The sequence below is a fragment of the Nymphalis io genome, chromosome 18 (assembly GCF_905147045.1).
Source record: "Nymphalis io chromosome 18, ilAglIoxx1.1, whole genome shotgun sequence".
In the NCBI taxonomy this organism is placed as follows: domain Eukaryota; kingdom Metazoa; phylum Arthropoda; class Insecta; order Lepidoptera; family Nymphalidae; genus Nymphalis; species Nymphalis io.
In genome coordinates this window covers 8,264,730-8,279,625 of record NC_065905.1, presented here as the reverse complement: position 1 = coordinate 8,279,625, position 14,896 = coordinate 8,264,730, and the positions used below count along the sequence as shown (strand labels likewise).

The 14,896-nt window shown below is 32.6% G+C and overlaps 3 protein-coding genes across 5 annotated transcripts in view; 2 read left to right on the top strand and 1 right to left on the bottom strand.

The window, feature by feature from the left end:
- The first annotated feature begins 99 nt into the window (after nucleotides 1–99).
- LOC126775439 (tectonic-like complex member MKS1) lies at nucleotides 100–5,354 on the top strand. 2 transcript variants are annotated; one of them, XM_050497393.1, is made up of 7 exons: nucleotides 100–379; nucleotides 476–964; nucleotides 1,680–1,887; nucleotides 2,209–2,364; nucleotides 2,934–3,069; nucleotides 3,282–3,517; nucleotides 4,546–5,354. In XM_050497393.1, exons 1-7 carry the CDS (start codon nucleotides 303–305, stop codon nucleotides 4,777–4,779), a joined length of 1,536 nt encoding a protein of 511 aa, XP_050353350.1. In that variant the 5' UTR covers nucleotides 100–302; the 3' UTR covers nucleotides 4,780–5,354. The 2 variants fall into 2 exon arrangements, with proteins under 2 accessions (XP_050353350.1, XP_050353352.1); XM_050497395.1 differs by lacking the exon at nucleotides 100–379 and having other exon boundaries at nucleotides 922–964; nucleotides 1,805–1,887.
- Nucleotides 5,355–6,508: 1,154 nt separating this feature from the next.
- LOC126775470 (golgin subfamily A member 6-like protein 6) lies at nucleotides 6,509–9,537 on the bottom strand. The gene is made up of 5 exons (XM_050497442.1): nucleotides 9,434–9,537; nucleotides 8,989–9,167; nucleotides 8,094–8,285; nucleotides 7,282–7,461; nucleotides 6,509–6,768 (listed from the first exon to the last, which is right to left on the bottom strand). The coding sequence occupies exons 1-5, from the start codon at nucleotides 9,525–9,527 to the stop codon at nucleotides 6,544–6,546; spliced, it is 870 nt and encodes a 289-aa protein (XP_050353399.1). The 5' UTR covers nucleotides 9,528–9,537; the 3' UTR covers nucleotides 6,509–6,543.
- A 661-nt stretch (nucleotides 9,538–10,198) lies between these two features.
- Nucleotides 10,199–14,896, top strand: part of LOC126775422 (rho GTPase-activating protein 27-like) — a 126,245-nt gene continuing 121,547 nt past the window's right edge. For both annotated transcript variants that reach the window (XM_050497355.1, XM_050497353.1), the window contains exon 1: nucleotides 10,199–11,421. In XM_050497355.1, the coding sequence (XP_050353312.1) occupies nucleotides 10,216–11,421 (1,206 nt within the window). In that variant the 5' untranslated portion in view covers nucleotides 10,199–10,215. The remainder of the gene's footprint in view (nucleotides 11,422–14,896) is intronic.

The window sequence follows — 14,896 nt, the reverse complement described above, 5'->3', positions numbered from 1 at the left end:
GTCGTAAATCATCTCACAAATATCATATTTGTACGAGGAACCTCGTATCGATTTAAAGTATATCAAAATATGACACTTGACATTTGACAAGACTCCGATTTTGATGTTTATCCATGTCGGACTGTATTTGTTGATGTGTTTGTTTCCATGGTAACGTCTAGTCCTGAGTATTTCTTGTAATATTAATAATGTGAACATAACCTATATATATTATAGCAATAAAGAGATTATAGTAATAAAAATACCTACTTTACACATTTATTGAATTACTCAGGATCTACAGGATAAAATAAAAAAATAATATGCATGAATTTCATAAGCAAAATAAAACTATGGGCATTTATTGGCTTAAGCAGTATTTGAAAGACATATCCATTTGGTAAGTTTATTATAAAAAGATAAATAATTATTTCACTTCACATTTGTAAGTTTGTTGAAATATTCGTGTTACATTTTTCTAATTTAATACTTTCAGTATAAAGTTAAAATCCAGAGAGGAAATAGTAACATTACCTAATTTTGAGGAGTACAAAAATAAATCGTATGAAGAACATCTCCATGTATTGGATAAAAATAAAATAAATGAATATACATTTAAATGGCAAGAAAAAGTATTTAGTTCTTATGAATTTCAAAAATATTCCGACAAATATAATTGCAGTTCAGAAACAGAAATAAAGTATCATAATATGATAAAGGATTCCAATGCTAAATCAAATAAAGTTTTTACTTATATTGATGAGGACTATCATCTTCCTTTGCCTATTGCTGAGAAAGATAATTGTAAACAATTTGATGCTCTAAATTTAACTAATTGTTTTGCAAAATTAAGTTTACTTGATATTGGGGGTCATGAGAATGTTTCAAATTCAATGGGACATTTGTTTAAAAGTCAGGATAATATTTCTGATAATGAGCAATGGATGGCAATGCATATTGTATTAGATAACTCGGAATACAATGAGTGAGTTTCATTTGATCATTATCGTTTTTTTAAAGCTACTTTCACATTTAAGTAAGGCACTGATTTATATTATTGTCTAATTATTTGAAAGATGCCATTGTTACATAAACATTAAACTTATAATATATTATATTATAAGTTGTAATTTGTTAAAATTATTGTATTATAAGCTTATAGTAATTACTTTTTAATTTAAGACAATAGACAATAGCTATTGTAGATCAACTAAGCCATCTTAAATTTGCAGTGGATAAAAAAAAGTAAATATTAACTAAATATTGTTAGTTCAAAATTTGGCAAGCAACTGTTTTCATATGCACATTTTGGGTTTATAATTAAAATTCTGCTCTGCAGTACAAGAAAACATTGTGAGAAAACCTACCTACAAATCTTCTCTTTTAGCAAAAAAGCTTTTCTTACTTTTATTATTTTATACAATCCCAAAATTAAGCTTATAATTTACTTTGAACAGGAAGAGGATATTCTTATATTAATAAACAAAACAAAATGGTGATCAGCTTAGGAATCATATTACATAATAAAAATTAATTAAAAATTTGTGATTGTCCAAGGACTGTCACATTTCTTAGTGACCGTATATACTATTGTAATTCTGTTAAGCATATTCTATTATTATTTATAATTATCCATAAAAATTAATACAGAAAGAAAATTTTCTAATAATATTTAACAATATTTATTATGATTATTGCAGAGAGTCTCAAATTCTTTTCAAGCAAGATTTCAATCTTCTCTCTTTATATCACAATGTTACTCACAATTATTTAATGGTGTTACCAGACGTAAATAACTTAGAATTCAACCTGTATAATGTTGAAGATGGAGACAGTATTCTACCCCTGGAATATGGAGTGGAAATTGATTTTGGAGAGGAGGAGAATGGTGAAGACTTGGAACACTTAGTAGGTATATATAAAATTTAAAATATAAGTAAATAATTTCTGAACAATTGTGTAAGCAATGAAATGTTAAAATCAAGTTACTGAATTTTAATTAAGCAAATAAAATAATAAAGTATAATGGTATATACATATATATACAGATTTACAGTCAACAATTATTAAAAACTCAATTGAAGATACTAAACAAAACAAAATCCTATTCTTACTTTTTGTGATTACTGTGAAATTTAATTTATAATATATATATTTAATTAATATGGATATTGATAAGAAATTTCCTTTTTTACATTACTGAATATACTGTCTCATTTGTCATTTCAGTTAAATAGTTTATTAAAAAAGTGGGATAAGAAGCAAAAACAGTTAATGAATTTTGTAATGCCGGGTCTTGGAATGAAAAAAGTTTTTGTGACATTCGAAATTGTCTCAGCGTGTGGATTCGAAATGGACAATTTGTACATTGATTTTCAAATAAGGGTAAGATTTTAATATAACATCTACATAAAAATAAATATTATTTGTTTAATGTTCCGGGTTGCCATCGTAAAGGCAGGCGTGCCAACTGTGTCTGAGATTATAAAGTGCTCAAGTGTGTGTATAAATAAAAGTACACTCTATTTTTCACTCATATCCGATGGGAAGTCAATCCCACACAACCAGAGAGTGATCAGGCGCAGGGTTAGCGACGTTACGTGTTTTTCGATGCTTGGGAGTGTAAAGTAGCCGCCTTTAAATATCCCACTGCTAGGCTAAGGTTTACTTTCTTTTTGAGGAGACGGTTTGGAGCTTAGTCCACCACGCTGCTCCAATGGGGGTTGGTGGATACACGTGGCACATTTTCATCCACCATATGTCGATTTCTTCAAGATATTTTTCTATGCCAAATGATATTATATTAACATACATTTAGAAAATGAAAATTCAGTGGTGCTTGCTCGGGTTTCATCGGTTAATATTCTCGCCTTTTCACCAGTGGGCCATCACGCCTCTGGAGTATAAAACTGTTTCTACAGTAATGAGAAATTCTTGATAGATTAACTGTACAGATTCCAGATGACGTAACAGTTAAAGGTGACCTTAAAGGGAGAACACATGTGAGCAAATCAACGAGAAGGGAATATAACAAGATCTGGAGGTACGGGCATGTGGTAGAATTGGAAATGGAGTATGCTACTGGAATAGGTAAGATTTTACTTCAAAGAAATCATTAGAACGTTGTTGAAGATGTTATTATGTCCTTAAGTGTATTTCAACATGAGATTTTAACTAAATTGTACGTTGATTTGGAGCCGAGATGGTACAGTGGCTAGAATACGTAAATCTTAAGTAAATGCTACGACACAACAATCTTATCAAGCAAACGTTTCCAATAATTTTTAACCTGAACATTGCAGAAATCAATCCTCTAAAGGTTATTCTAGAAACGATTTCCGTTGATTGGTGGGGACGACATCGTACAGAAGGATACAGCTGTTTCACTCTATCGTTAGAGCCCGGCGAACATAGACAAGATCTGTCCTGCTCAAGACCAGAAGAATTGGATAAGGTGGAAGCTGAGAGTAGAAGGTTCTTTGTCGGTGGATGTCATTTGATCAAAGATTTGGATGTATTAATTAATCCACAGCTACATGTAAGATGTAATTCGTTCAATTTGATTAAACTATTTTACAACCCACCACTCAGCAATAAGCCGTAGTGGTACCACATTAAACCACACTTTTTTATAATATTCTATTATAATATCCTATTCTTATATTGTATAATAAGTGTTTTTATAACTTAAATTTTAAAGTTAAAATAGGAAAAGTTAAAATGTTTTCTAATAAACTATCCGCTTCATTAACACGTTAAAAGTCCTCATGTAGAAGCTGTGAATATGTTGTTAATCCACCAATACGCATTGGAGTCAACCACTAAGTCGGTAATTACCCAGGATTCTTAGAAAAACTAACTTTCGTGAGCTAGTGCTAGTACACGTAATGAATAATAATATTTTTGTATATATTGTTTCTTGAGTTTTGGCGATATCGATAATTTCCCAAAAAAATTATTGTTAAAAGTTGTAGGTTTAATATTTTTTACTGGTGGTAGAGCTTTGTGCAAGCTCGTCTGGGTAGGTACCACCCACTAACCAGATATTCTACCGCAAAACAGCAGTACTTGGTATTGTTGTGTTCCGGTTTGAAGGGTGAGTGAGCCAGTGTAATTACAGGCACAAGGGACATAAAATCTTAGTTCCAAAGGTTGGTTGTTCATTGGTGATGTAAGCGATGGTTAACATTTCTTACAATACCAATGTCTATGGGCGTTGGTGACCACTTATCATCAGGTGGCCCATATGCTCGTCCGCCCACCTATTATATAAAAAAAAAACATTCGGTCACGTTGTATAACGTGATCAATTGAAGTTATTCGACTGTGAATGTAATAGGCGGCCATGTGGTTCCGGCTCAGTAAAGTAGAGAAATCCAATCAAAAACAGTTTGTGTTAGCACTTACATGATTCGAGCACGTAAGTTCGTTAATCGCCAGTATAGTGGCAGGAAGTAAAATAATGGAGGGTTGACGGCAGAAAAGTGCCCGGCGGTGACATATTAAAGCAAACACTTCGGCGACCTCAAATAAATACTATAAGAACTGAAATTGTAAATATTCCAGGAAGCAATGTTTAGATACGTGTCGTCCGGCTGCGTCGCCGTCCGCTGGCGCGTCGTGAGCCAGCGTCGCCGCGCGCACACGGACGCGCATGCGGACGGGCGCGCGCACGCACACACTCCCGCGCACGCGCAGTCGCTGCTGGCGGGCGCGGACGCGGTGCTGCGATACTACAAGAGGGCTAAAGCTACTCTGGCCGCAGCAACTGAATGCCTGCCGACTACATTGGGGCACTGACATATTTAACAAAAGTTAGGTTAGTGACATATTTAGTAAAGATGCCCGTGTTTCCTGTATCGATTCCATTTGGACGGTGACGTGTAGACAATCCTTAGGTCATTCAGGGATAACGGCAAATAAAATCAAGTAATTTTAGAAATGAGCAGATTGCATAAGTTGCTACTCTTTAAAATTTAAATAGAATGTTATTAAATGTCCAGTGAAATTGTAGTTTAAATGGAAACCATCCTATCCGATAATGTATTGATTTTCTGTTAATTGTAATGCCATTAAAAACGCTTATATATAAGTCTCTTTTATGTAACTTTCAAAGTATATAAGTAAGTTCTTCGGTCGCTAGCAACACCATTAGTATAATTTTAACGATTGTTTTTATATTTTTTATATTTCCTGATGAAATAAACAATTGAAACTTCCAAGTCAAATCTCTATTAAAATCTTAATAATGATTTAGGTGGATAGTTGATAACGAATATTACCAAAGATAATCATTAATACCGTTATATTATGTCCCATGTGACTGACATTACACGAACACACTCACCATTCATTGTTTTTTTTTCAATATTACGTGTAAATTATTAATTATATGATAGAAATATTTATTTTTTCGACTTGTAACACAAATGTCTATAATTAATTTGAAAAGAATGAAAGTGTTTTTTTTATTTATGAAATATTGTTTAATTTATTTAACAAAATTGTTATCATAAATCTCTTAAGGTCGGACAAACATAAAATGTGGCAAGACTTAATTATACACTCGAAATATATTTAATGTTGATTTGTCAATACTAATTGAAGTAATTGTAAATAAACTGCTTATTCTCTGTCTCACTGCTTTTTATTTACTATATACTTAGTACTATTTTTTTCTTTAAATTTATAAATAAAAAAAAAATACATGCCATATTGCTAGCGAAAATTATATCATATTTAGCTAAATTGACTTATTGTATGGCAAATTTATAATTTTATTCGTTTTCTGATAAATCAATTGCCGGTTTCCACTTTGTATTTTGGAATGAGCACAGTATGGATTGAAGTTTAACCATTTTCCTGTCCATTAAATCTTATATGACTCATTTTTATTGTTTAATTATTATAATATTTGGAGAGTGAAGTTAGGAATATATCGAAAGACAGACTTTAATTTTATCTGTGAGAAGTTGGTACCGTTAGCATGTAATAGGATTATGAGTATTTAGATGGTAGAGAATAGACTAGAATTATTTAATATTTCAACAGATAACATATCGTTATTAACAAATTAATTACATTTAATTCTATTCGATAATTTACCTTTTTTTTTAATTATAGACGGTGAACAATGTTGATATTTTTTTTTGTTTACATCGACACATTTAGAATATTTCAATACATTATTCAATTATACATAGCGTTTTTAATTATTAATATATTTTTTAAGTCATATGGAACTAACTTTCAGATCCTAAAATGCTGATCAAAGACATCTGACTAAATACTGAACGCTTATTGGTACTCGTTTCCATCATCAGCTGTAATCGACCAATGAAAATTTAAATTAAAACTAATAAATTAATATCAGCGTTTCAGAATATTCAGGTATGTTTTTTGTAAAGTATTAATGCTCATGTTTTTATTTTTATAATTGTATATAAAATTAATACATATAAAGAATATTTAGTGCGCTTCGTTTACATTAATTTATATTATGTTATAAATTTTATCCTCCTTTTATTTTCACATTATCTGAATTCATTTGAAATAAAATGGTAATTATCTGCCACTTTTGATAGTTTCTCTCATCTGAGCAGTGATAGCAGCCAATCTCCTCGCACGTTGTCGTTTGTTCTCCCTCGCACGCGTGAAGCGCACGCTCCGCGCGTCTTTCAGTGCGCAGTGTGCGACGACGTGTGCACGCCTGGCAGCATCCATTGCTGCCATTTCTTGGCGTATTAGGGAGGTTTCCCAAGAACTTAGGGTGTTGTTGATGGCTAGACGCTGAATATCGAATAAATTAGATATTAATTTCTGTTAAAATAGGATCCTTTTGAAATGTAGCAATAATAGTATATGACGTCATTGACGTTTGTAAATACCGTTACTAATGGTATGGTTAGCTATTTTGGTATAGTCAACCAAAATAGGCGCTTAAATACAAGATGTACTAAGTAAGTGTACTTGGGAAATGCTAATGAGAGTTAATTGGTGTACAGTTTGAAAAAAACTGAGACGCGTGTGAATAAATGTTAAATCCAAATATTTTAAATTAGCCGACAAAATTTATTTGTTATGCCTTTGCTCTTTATTGCACCCGTTTGTTCCATATTCTATGAAATAAATATGTAATAAATTTCTAAAAAATATTTGTAATGATGATTGTTTTACTATCATTACACATAATAATTGCCCCGAAAATCAATTTAAAACGATCTTATCCTAACAGTATTTGGAACAGTATTATTTTAATGTTTTTGTTTTAAATAGTTACATTAAAAAAATGAACTAAATGACCTGTGAAGCATTCCGCAGCATTTCGTTTCGTCGTGTACTCGCGTCGTCGGCCTTCTGCCGCGCGTGCAGCTGCTGCACGTGGCGGTGCCAGGCGGCGACGGCTCCGCGCCGCGCGCGCCTCTCCGCCGCCCCCCACGCCCGCTCCGCCTCCTCCACCGCCTTGCCCACCAGCTCTGTCACCTGATGTGTTATTTTACCTTATTCATGTCTGAAATTGTGATGACGTCATCCTAATCGACCACTCTCAAGAAAGACTAGCTAACTGATATATCCATAATCTTACAACTATTTAATTTTAAGCCGCCACATATGCCTAATATATGTCATATATGCCTATATATGCCTATGAACAATGTTCTTTTTAAATAGTGGTTGGAGAATGTTAGTGCTTATTTCGCCAAGTTACTTAGGCAGATTATCACTTTCCTCGCACGAAACGTGCTCATAAAATTTTCATTACCGAGCACACGATGAATAGGACCGTGTTGTGCAGAAATGTTCCAATCCACAAAAGCATTAATGTTATACACTAAATGTTATTAAGATTTAAAAGAGAAAATCCCTTTTATAGTGAAATTGCCTGTTACATAAAGTTTTGGAATGTCATTGAAATAAATAATAGGCAAAACATTATGTCACCAGATCACTATAAAAATGGGATGTCATCCTGTCTTTTATTATTAGAGTTTCCGTGTGTATTTCTGCACAAAGCGGTCCAACTATAAACACAAAATAAGTAAATTAGCACAGTTCTATTCACTACCAACTCGTTTTTATTAAAAAATATATTTCTGTCTGTAAAAATACAACACCTTTTGGTCATCCCTCCAAGCCAGCAAGTCGGCGCTCCTCCTCTCTTTATACCGGATGCAGTGTAACAGCTGGTCTGTCTTGATTTCCTGCTCTGCGTCTCGTTGGAGACGTCTATACTCGTTGTAATAATTCTCTTCTGTTCTCTTCTGGTTGAGATAACGCTTGTATTTCTCTGAGGTTTCAGCTTCCATCTGAAGTATGATACATATATTATATACCAGCTGATATTTAGAATGCGTTTCAGAAACTTAGACGCCTAGCTATGTAAAAGTCGCAGGTTCGACTAGTTAGGTTCGTTAGACTATTGTCGTCCACACAAGATGTATTAATTGGAGAGATAAATAGAAATATTAATAATGCCTTAAAATAATTGGCATTGCTATTGATATAAACAAATGACATGGCAACCCTTGAACGGTATATATAAGTTGTTGTGCTGAAGCGTCATCTAGCGGCAAGTTACAATTAAGCGGATATTATAAAAACCTTCATGAAATATAGGTATAACTGCAAAATTTCATGCTAATCGATCAATTGGGGTCGAAATTGAATTTAATTAATCTCAAACAGATATCACAACAACATTTTATATAATTAGATTGTCGCTTAATTATTATTTGTAATTTAACAAAGTTTAAATAGGTAAATAAAATTATATAAATTTTATTTAATATGAAAGACACGATTGACGAAAAAAACTAGATCCATGCCACTTTTTTATACAAACAACACTGTTGGTACATTAAATTAGCTTTAAATCTTTGTTATACATACAGGAATATATTTAAACATTAATTATTTCTTTAGTATTTTATATTTTGTAAATAGAAATTATCCTTTAAATATAAAACAAAATATTTTTTACTACAAATAATATTTAAAATGCTTTCAAACCATCTCGCGCTCTTCCTTCTCTTTAATCCACATTTTCTGAAACTCTTCTGCAAGATTCTCTCTCATTTGTTCTTCCTCTCTTTTCCTCGCTAAGGCTGCTAACAGCTTCCATTCACGTTCAGGAATGGAATCCCAAACTTCTTCTTTATTTGCTTCATAATCAAAATAGCTTGTAATATCTGAAAATATATTTCAAAATGAGTATTAATTCAAATTAGATAATATATGTTTCGACCTAATAAATATGTGCAAAACATTGTTTGAAATTGTAGTAAAACAAAGTGCCTGGCAAATTAAAATAGCAAAGTTTAGATTACGCTACATTGCATTTTCCAATCAAAGGCGTTAAATATTTATCTAATATTTTATGTATCATATATTACACAATTAAAACTACATTATAATTATATATGAACGCTAAAAAAAAAACTAAAAATCTTGTTACCGCTAGAGTATCTTCCAATAGGTGATGATTTTCTCGGCGAGGCGCACCGCGATCGTCTCGGCGACTCTGTTATTATTTTATAACAAAACACCATTATTCCTCACTTCCGCGTCTGTGCGCTACATACAATTGTGGGAAATGTTTAATTGCCGTTCTGTCTGATTTGGCATGCGTTAGGCGTAACACTGATTTCTCTTTCAGTACGTCAGGACTGAATTAGTTCGCATTATATTAAAACCTTAAATAGTTCCTTGTGCAGATATTCAATTATAAAAATGAATACTGATATCTTCAAGATGTAAAAGTAAATTGCATTATGTTGTCTCGATACCGTAACTGGATCGCGAACTTGTCACTTGTGAGAAACTTTTTGGCCATGTTTCTATGGTGTTATTGATTAAATTTTTTGTTGTTCAAAATATGAGGTTATAATTAGGACAACGTTTTTTCTTCGTCCCAATATTAGGCAAGGCAACATTTTTCTGTCTTAATTAGATAACTGTATTCAACTATAAGTTTTGTATAATTAAAAATGATTTCGATTGTTATAATTGGTAATTTCTTATTAATGAATTTAAAATAGCTTAATTAAATTATTATGCCATATTAAATACATTATATTCCCTGTGTCTTTATTATATAAATATAAAATAGGTGTGTTTTAATAAAAATGGAAACAAGTTTGAAGAGAGAATGTTATCACATCTTATCAGTTAAGAGATATCGCGATATGCGATAGGGCAGTCAAAATCATACCACCGTCTAGTGATGACGTTTAAGTCATGGATAAAGATAGAAAACCTATAAAAAGGCCCGATGTGCTTAAAAAACTGAACGCGGAAAACCTACAACTAATAGAACGTGGTCTCCTCGGTGATCTACCTCATCGATTTAAGCCCAGTAATATACCAGTCAGAGGTCAGTCCAATGAACTAGCAGTAGCGAGACCAACTGGCCTTTTGTCTTCTTGTTTACCGGTTGTCCCTCCTTCGCCACCACCGATCTTAGATAAATCACCGTCAGACGATGAAGGAGGATCACCACTCAAGAAATCGTTCAGTTTTCGGGACAAATTTCGTATAAGCTTTTTCGGTAAAGATAAAATGGAAAGGTCTAAATGGAAAACAATAGAAGAAGGCAAAACCATCCATGAAAATACAATTCTACCAGCACCGCGCAATGACATTTCAGAACATGCTAACAAATCGAGCAAACGTTTTTGGTTCTTCCGCAACAGAGAACTAATGGAGACGAGGGTGAAATCCCAAACACCCATATACACACGTAGTAAAAGTTTCGAATTTCTTCCTAAAGCTATAGAAGAGAACGAGGGAAATAAATTGAAGACAAAATTAACGAAAAACAGCCTCTCCTACGCCTTCGGTAGCAGCGATACTCTAGGAGACTCAACATCTGTCGATAGTTTGGAATATATAGCAAATGTATACTACGATAAAGTGGATAACGTATGTTTAAAGAGCATCAAGGAGTTACAGGATTCGGACCATCATTCCAATATGTCCACATCTACTTCAGCATCGAGTGGATTGGTTGTGAACATTTTTAAGACCGATTCAGTCCAAGATTTATTGGACGAGTTTCATAAAACAGTGGACTTGTTCAGTGAGAATTATATGAGTGATTGTGAACCATATACCAAAACATCCACCGATTTGTCGGTTAGCGAAAAGAGGAAAAGTACATCGTTCAATACGTTACCCTCGCCAAAGATATTACAAGTAGCAAAAGTTAATAGAGTGAGTGATGATTTCAGGGCTGAGTTATCGCAAATGTTGGAAATGAAACGTATTAGCGATATTTCTAAGACTGCGAGACGCGGTTCGGTTACCGATTGGTTTGTGTTGGAAGACAAAAATTTTCCAGTGCCTGTACAGAATCAGAACAGTGCGATATCAGAGCAGAATAAGTATCGACGTGCGCAGAAGAAACCGACGCAGAGAGTCAGAAGAATTAGTTCAACTAAATATGTAAGTAATTAATTTAGTTTCGCTAAATAGCTTATAACTTATTAAAGTAACCATATTAGCTATCACAAAGAATAAAAAAGAAGCAAAGAATAATTTAGTTGTGGTCACGTTTGATTCTTATCTTATCATTATTGTCAATACGCTTTGAACGATATAAATAATTATTGCATTGTTGACCTAAATAATAACATTCTGCTAATATTTCATAATATATTTTATTTATTTCAAAAAATAATTTAGTTATTAATGTAAATATTGTAATAATTATTGTCTTAAAACAAACACATGAATTCACTTCATCGTTTAATAAGCAATTATTATATAAAAATTACACTTTTCTAAGTAAAAAATCCGTTGAATACATATTTTTTAAACCATTTTTTTTATTTATATATTTAAACACTCGTTATACATCCTGACACCGTATGTATAAATCGTTGGTATGTCTGTTTGAGATTGATATATTTCGACACCGATGACGGATCGCTTTAAAAATTCGCACATGTAGTATTTTGTGATAAAGAAGGTTTTTATACTTTTATGTAACTCGCTATTAGATAGAGCTGCAGCACCTTTTATACTGTAATACCGATCACCATGACAACTAGTTTAAATACAAAGGTAGGACACCGCCTGCTGTATTGATAGTGTATATATAGCGTGTGAAGAGAACTTCTCTCCATTCGTAGAGCATCTATCTTAAAATACGAGTTTTCGCCCGCGCGTTAGGTATAAAAAAATAGCCAATGTCATTTGTTGGAGTTTAAGCTTGTTCATACAAAATTTTATCAATTTCGATTCAGACTGACAGGGTTACCTTTGCATTTATAATATTAGTATAAATAGAATTTTGGCTGAAACCTTTTAAGCTTTGGGTATAACAAAAATCGCAGCTAAGTTTTTTTTTTTTACCAGTACCAGTGACAATGCATTGTTTACATCGTCAAATATCGTTTATTCAAATGTGTTTCACTTTACTGATAGTAAATTCTGCGGGTCTAATCACAAACCAGTTCTACTCAATCGATTGAGCTGAAAACTTGGTGTGAATGACAATACAGTCTCAAGTACATATATATATATATATATATTATAATTAAATTTTTTAAGTACCTTTTATAAATTGGCTTTTTTATTAAAAACAATATTTATGCGTATATTTAGTAAACTAACAATGCTATTAGTTGAGTGTGAGCTCAATTAGAACAACAGACAGCACATTTAGGTACACTATGAGAACACCTTCTTATTAGCTGGATTTAGCCTTTACATCTACAACTTGACTGTACTGGTCGTCGTCGTGTTTTGCCTCAAATACCACTTACCATCAGGTGGAGTGGAGTCATTTGCCTACCCGGGAATTATAAAAAAAACTTGTAAAATATAATTTAAGTCATTGTTTTGTTGTTGTAATTATCTGTGCTGTTCCGTAAAAACTCATATCGTATTTTATTCGTGAAATTTTGAAAACCGATTTACAGTGCTACGCTATTTTGACGCTGGTATCCTTTGAATGCTGTACACATTATAGTCATTGTCGCATATCACTCTCTTTGACTTACTTACATTTCCCAAAAATATTTTACGTTGAGTTTCGATTTTGTTTTATACAAAATATTTGTTTTTGTTGTAGATTTCATTATTGCACACAAACGACAACACAAATTCTCAATTATCCCATTAAGAGTCAGTCTTCCAGCCAGTCCTTACCTAGTCCTTACTTAGTACCTTCGAAGTACTGAGAGGAGAATAAATCAAAATTGTAGACAAATTGTACACATTTAAAGCAAAACAGCAATAAGCAACATAAAAAAATATAATACGAAAAAATAAATAAACGTACATAAATGGTCATATGTATATGGACATATATATGTCATTTCTAAAACAGTTGTGCTGTTGGGAATTAATATTAACTATGTGTAATTCTCTATATTTCTTTAACAGCACCTTCAGGTTTAGTAACTTCTCTTTAGAAAAAATATGTATAAAAAGTCGGTATCATAATTTAGGTTTATTTATTATTGATCTAAATTAGACTGTAATTTTAGATTGAAAATTTTTGTATAACATAACTATATGAATTTATATGTTTCGAATATTATTTATAAACTAAATCTCTTTAATGGCCAGGTACCAAACAAAAAAGAAAATCGGTTGACATACAGTAAAAGGCATTGGTCTGTTTTGTCTTTGCCTATATAGATATTGAATATCTTGTAAAACTAAAACACATTTAAATATAACAGAACTAAATGAATTAGTTTTATTTTGTATTGGTATTATTAGATATATTTTTATACAATCGCTGCGTCTCAAATTTATGAATAATTGATATTGTTTAAAATGAAAATAGATAGTTGATGCTTTTTTCCAGAATACATTACAAAATGTAGCATCACTTGTTACCTTATCGTTAGTAACAGTTACTTCATTTAGTTAAAGTGATACTTCCAACTTCCAAGCGATTTTAATTTATTTTTATTTCATAAAATATAATATAAAATATATATCCCGTATTAAACTTACACACAATTTGCTCCCGTCCCAGTGTACTTCAGATACAGACCGTGCAAGACTGCTAGCTGTATCTAAAAGAGAGTCAGGCTACTGGCTTCAGGCTCTCCCTTCTAAAAATCTAGGGATAGTACTTGATCGGGCAACGATACACATCGCCGTATGCCTTCGTTTGGGTTTAAAGGTGTGCGAGCCTCACACATGACCCTGTGGTACCCAGGTGGATCATTTCGGACGCCATGGACTTAGCTGCTGCAAAAGCGCTGGCCATGCATATCGACATGGATCTCTTAATGACATACTTCGTCGGGCTTTTGCCACAGCATCGATTCATGCTACTGTGGAACCGAATGGTTTATGTAGAGATGATGGCAAGAGACCCGATGGAGCGAGATTAGTGCCATGGTCGATGGGACGTGTTCTTGAATGGAACAATTGGACGCAACTTGTGTAGATACGCTGGCAGTATCTCATATCAAGAATACGTCTCGTAAAGCCAGTGCTGCTGAAGCTGCTCAAATACTCAAGCGCCGCAAATATTCACTTTTATCCAACGAATAGTGTTTTGAAACATTGGGTCGTCCGATACAAAAATAATCATAAAAGATATTTCTAAGAAACTAGTCCACACTTCTGGAAACCCAAGAGCTGGCGCTTATTTAGCACAAAGGCTGAGTCTAGCGGTGCAGAGAGGCAATAGTGTCAGCGTCTTGGGTACAATGCCACAGTACAATCTTTTAGACGGCGTGTTTTTGCTTTAAATTTTTAATGTGTATTTTGTTCTTTTTATTTAAATTTTGTATTATATAAAAATGTCTGTACATAAAGAATGTAAACTGTAATTACTATTCTATAATAAATTAACATCATTTAGAGTATTTCATTTTGATTTTACCTTAAAATTGTTATAAAATTATATAATTTATGAGAATGGTAGTACAGCGACATAATCACTGCG